This window comes from Sinocyclocheilus rhinocerous, unplaced genomic scaffold (assembly GCF_001515625.1).
Source record: "Sinocyclocheilus rhinocerous isolate Xijiao unplaced genomic scaffold, SAMN03320098_v1.1 scaffold234, whole genome shotgun sequence".
Taxonomy (NCBI): Eukaryota; Metazoa; Chordata; class Actinopteri; order Cypriniformes; family Cyprinidae; genus Sinocyclocheilus; species Sinocyclocheilus rhinocerous.
Genome location: NW_015644337.1, coordinates 714,494 through 720,054, shown reverse-complemented (window position 1 = coordinate 720,054; position 5,561 = coordinate 714,494). Strand labels below are relative to the sequence as shown.

Genomic DNA, 5,561 nt, shown 5'->3' with positions numbered 1-5,561 from the left:
GCTTAACGTCTGCCAGTAAAAATGAAAGCATGCAATGCTCGGTACTTTTTCCCATTTCATGTCATAGAACGATGAATCCATCTTCCATATGTTTTCAAGATCTCATAGTTGCATAATACCTACTTTAAGTGGTCATTTTTTTTTTACTAAAGTAGCAGCTATTTTGTTCCACGTTCAGAGAGGGGACACGGTGTTCCTCTGGAGTGCTTTGTTCGGCACGGCCCAGTATGACCTCATAGGTGTTTCTCAAGGAAATCCCTCTCCCTTCCAGGTACAATGACAGTGTTTCCTGTTTAAGAAAGCAGGATCCGACTCACACTCTCCGCTGCCTTATGTAATTCCAATGCAATTCCAAGACTGCTCATGTTTTACGTATTTGTGCATATACTCAAAATAACCAGGGTTATTTATTTATTTAGTCATACTTGTTTATGCGCCTGTTTGCACGTCAGAATGAAAATAGAGAATACTGTAGAGGTCAATAAAGCTCAAAACATCCTGCATTACAATTATGAGTCTTGTGTTTGAGTAAAAGGATGAGAAATGGTGAAAAATGTAGTTCTTAAAAAAAAAAAAAGAGTTCTTAAAAAAAAAAGAATTAATGTTAACTATTAGCATCAAATAAGTGAGGATGCAAGTCTCACAAAAAGAAATCTTTTAAAAAGAAATCTTTGAACTGTAATCTAAAAAAGGTAATGTTTCAAAAGTGGTCAAGTAAAAAGTACTAAAATACTTAAATCTTGAAATATTATTTTCAGTAAAGATTTTGAATCTGTTTTTTTACAGTAAAACCTTTTCACATATGTTTTGTTTGTTTTCTTACCATTTTTGATTATAAGCCCCACAAACATATATATCAAAATGCTTCTAACTCACAAAAAGAAAAAAGAAAAAGTTCTTCACGTAAGAAGTAGGGTATATTGACGTTATGAAGTGTGTATTTTTATGCAACCTTATAGATCTGAACAAAACACTGACCTATACAATGTCAAAGTACCTTCAAGTTAGCAAAGCAATTCATTACCCATACATAAGTGCTGCATCAGCAGCCACAGACAGAAGACGAGAAAAGGCGAATGCCAAGACCAGCCCACTTCAGGACGAGTCTTGATCCAAGGTTCAGCTCTCGTCAGTTGTACGCAGGACATGGGGGAGAGATAGTGGAGAAGAGGAGGATTTGTCTTTTCCAGCACAGTTCAGTGTTTCCAACTTAAACGGTAAACTGCGTTTATTTACACGAATGAGCGAGGTTACATTTGAATGTAGGCTAGATTAAAGTCAGTTTAGGAGAACTGAGCTACGGTGCAGTATGTAAACTAGAGTGGTTTTGCATGGACGCGGACTTTTCGTTCAGTCACAGACTGGTTAAGTTTGGTTCGACCATTTCGTAGTTTATAAAATGACTGACATTTGTCTTAATCCAGCCTGTGGGCACGAGTGCGTAAACGTTGCTCTGCTCGCGATACGCGCAACACTATTGTGACTATTTACCGAAATAATTATGCAGAAAATGTTTGCATCGTGTGATCGTCCAACTACGTTGTAAAACTGGTAATAATGGTTAAGAAACGGTAATAAACCGTTGAAAAATGTAAAAACGCGTAAGTAAACCTCTTAATTTGATAACTAGGATTTTCCTAGAGGCAACTGTAAATATTTCATATTGCAATAAACGATACATGGAAATTAACTGCAAATGTTTTTTTTTTAGGAAAAAATATATAAAGTAAAAAAAAGTATGACAATCTACGAAGGAAATGTGTATTTAACAAGGTATTGGGCTACAGTATAGGCTATTTTTACAGTAGCTACAATACCAAAATAGTGTTTTATCTGTAAAATCTCTGTATTATCAGTAGGCCAACATTTTACACTAACAAACAATTTTAACAGTTCAAATAGGCTGGTATATTGACATTCTATAATTTAATGTCACATACATACATTTCATGTCTGTACAATATACTTTATAATAGGCTACTCCATCACTGTATTATTTTTATGGTAAAGGTTTTGACAGCAACAGTTGCTAGTTTTTTTTTTTTTTTACAGCACTGTATATTTTTACAGTGTAGCCTACTGACTAATTCTAATACTGATGCTCAAACACAAATTGTATTACATTTTCTACAATTATTCCTTTGTTTTCTCAGAATTCCTAATTAAATGCAGTCTGTTTTTGTTTTCCTTAAATTGTAGAGTCATAATTAAATACATCCGGAATAAAATGTCCATTCTTTTAGATAAATTTGACAGGTACAGCTGTTTGTTTTGTTTTATTTTTATTAAAAAAAAATTTACATTACTGTATGTTTTACAGTATACTAATTCTAATACTCAAACACAAATTTTATTACATTTTCTACAATTATTCCTTTGTTTTCTCCAAATTCCTAATTAAATGCAGTCTGTTAAAATGGCCATTTGTTTAGATAAAAATTGTTTACTGTCTACTATGTCTACACTGAAATAAAATATTGACCATGAAAGAATAATTAAACAATTGAAACAGAACATGATAAATGCTAAATATTCTAATAAATATGCTTTTTTTAAAAAAACAATTTATGTTATGCTTAATTTTTCTAAGTGTATGTTTATATATTTTGTTTGTCATTAAAATATGTTTACCATAATTATTGAACATTATTTTCTAATGCTTTATTTCAGTTCCCTCTGGTGGCCTTTGAGGATATAGCAAAGCTGTGATTTGAGCATCAAGAAGGAAATAAGTGAAAATTTCAACACAAATGAGCCTACAACACAAGGATTTATTGCTACTATGTTAAATCCTCTTGAGAGTTGTTTTCTGTGCTTTGCTGGAATATGGCAATAAGAGGGACTACAGAGATCCTTAAGAAACGTCTTTAAGGACAGCAAAAGAAACCGGAAGAATGGAAGCTTCATACGCTGCTAGCGCCGCCGTTGCTCCAACTCTGCCACCGATCACCTCATCTCCAGGTTACCTGCTCAGAATGTTTCGGGAGTATCAAAGCAACGCCGTCATCATGGCCCATTACAACTTCACCGGAAAGCTGAAAGAGAACAAATACCGGGACGGACTGAAACCCGAGGCCATTGTGTTTCTCATCATCTGTCTTCTCATTGTGGTGGAAAATGCCATTGTTTTGGTGGCAATATGGAAGAACAAAAAATTCCACATGCCCATGTACTACCTGCTGGGCAGCTTGACGCTCTCCGATTTGCTTGCAGGCTTCACCTACATGGTGAACATCGTGACTTCGGGCGCAAACACTCTCAAAATGACTCCAGTGCTGTGGTTTCTTCGAGAAGGTGGCGTGTTTATCACACTTTCTGCATCTGTCATCAGTCTCCTCGCTATAGCTATCGAGCGGCATGTCACGATGGTCCGGATGAAGCCGTATCAAGGGGCCAAGCGTGGCCGAATGTTCGGTTTGATTGGTGCAAGTTGGGTTCTTTCGGTGCTCCTCGGCATTCTCCCGATCATGGGCTGGAATTGCATTGGACGTCTGGACGAATGCTCCACCGTCTTGCCTCTTTACGCCAAGAGCTTCATCCTCTTCTGCATTACCGTGTTCACCCTGGTGCTGATGTCCATCGTGGTGCTCTACGCACGCATCTTCCGAATTGTGAAGTCCAACACCCAGCGGTTAGGCTGCGGTCCTCAGCGCAAAGGTCTGGCCAGGAAGTCCCAGAAGTATCTGGCTCTGCTGAAGACGGTCACCATCGTTCTCGGGGTCTTCATCGCCTGCTGGTTGCCTCTCTTTGTGCTCCTTCTGCTGGACTTCTGCTGCCCTGCTCAAAGCTGCGAGGTGCTGTTGAAGGCGGACTACTTCCTGGGTGTCGCCATGATCAACTCGCTCCTAAACCCCATCATTTACACCCTAACTAGTAAAGACATGCGGAGAGCCATTCTGAGACTGGTCTGCAGCTACTGTCTGATATCAAAAGATGGACAGGTGAAGAAGTTTGGCATGCCTTTCCTGGACTGTAGCACCAGTAGGGTTGAGGTGCCGTCACAGAGGCTGGAGGGCTTGGAAACGACGGTCTCTTCTGGGAACTTCACACCATCCACTATTAAAGCTATTTACCCGAGGATATTGAAGAGCTGAGGAAGAACAATGCATTAAGTTCAAACTGACAATGCAAGCCTTAATGGACTGTTTAACTTCTCCTGGTTCAGGTTGAATATTTATAAAACTGCCCAATGTACAAGTTTGAGGTGCTTGAAGTATGAATTCAGGAGACGTTGGATGAGATTGAACTCATAAATGTTGTGTTTTGGACTTCAGAGTAGAAGACTTGGTTTCCTCTACATGCATTAAAGCAAACCACGAGGCTACCAGAGAGCGTGGTAGACCAGACAAGTGGATTTTTTTTTTACTGTGATAAATACCAGTGTTTAAAATGGATTGTCTGTGGGTCAGACTTGCATTACAAGAGCTACGGTGCCTTTTTAAAAATAGGATTTTAAACAGCAAACAATAAGCAGTTGTACAGCTGAATTGAGCAAATACGCTTTGAAAAGAACTCTTCTGATGTTATACGAGACTCGTGTGAGAATTCTCAAAAATAATGAGCTTGTGTAGCGAGTCATTTTCACCTCCAGTCCAAATAGCAGTTGAAATGTTCAGAGACTTTGTGGTGAAAAGATGCAAAGAAAATGACGGGTTGATGCCTCCACACACAAGCACATTAGTCCTCGGGCATTTTAAGAATACATATGCATGCAAATAAAAACTGAAAAATGTTTTCCTCTTATAATGGTATTTTTGGGAAATACATTTTTCATGTTAAAGCTCCCCTTAAAAATGTAAGTGTGCTATACTTTTCTATATTTGCTTACACAGGAAATATAGTTTCAATGACTTAAGGTGGCACAAGCTATATAAATATTGTATATTTTATAAATATTGAAACAAAGTTTTTATGTTGTTGTATGGAATGGCATCATTTATGTGTAGCAGTCTGCAGTGATAAAAACAGCACTGACATTCAAGCAATATTGCATTTCTGTAAAACTGTCTGTGTACACGATGCATTCATGTGTTTAAATGTATTTTGTTGATCCTAAATTATGAGCCTTAAAAACAAATCTTTTATAAGTGCATTAATTAAAAGTGTTTTCTTGAATGTTTGCTATTTGGTTTTGTTTAGTCCCGTATTTTTAGGAAAAAGTGATTTATTTTGCACTACATAGATTAGTTTGCTTCTATAGATTACATTTAAGCGCTGCCCTTTGTTTCCCATGGAAAATAAAATAGAGGGTGAAAGAAATATACATATGTAGGTGTATGTAAATACATACATTTTGCTCAGATGCAGTGGAAAACCCATCCACTGTTATGTTCAGAGCAAATTTTTCTGGAAATTTGCATTGAGTTATAAAACGGCGAATGCACAAATCTAAATGGTTAAAGTGCATATAAGAATTTGAAAATAATGCTCTCACAGTGAGTCTAGCTGATTTCCAGGTGCCTCAATCACACTCGCACCACATGTTAACCAAGCATAAACTAAACGATATTGTGGTTTTGTCTTTTCACACGAGCCACACACACACAATTTTCTGTTCTGTC

The 5,561-nt window shown here is 37.3% G+C and overlaps 1 protein-coding gene across 1 annotated transcript; it reads left to right on the top strand.

Moving 5' to 3' along the window:
* The first annotated feature begins 1,126 nt into the window (after window positions 1–1,126).
* Window positions 1,127–5,060, top strand: LOC107758128 (sphingosine 1-phosphate receptor 1-like). Its single transcript, XM_016575796.1, has 2 exons — window positions 1,127–1,217; window positions 2,671–5,060. The coding sequence occupies exon 2, from the start codon at window positions 2,895–2,897 to the stop codon at window positions 4,092–4,094; it is 1,200 nt and encodes a 399-aa protein (XP_016431282.1). The 5' UTR covers window positions 1,127–1,217; window positions 2,671–2,894; the 3' UTR covers window positions 4,095–5,060.
* Window positions 5,061–5,561: the final 501 nt, after the last annotated feature.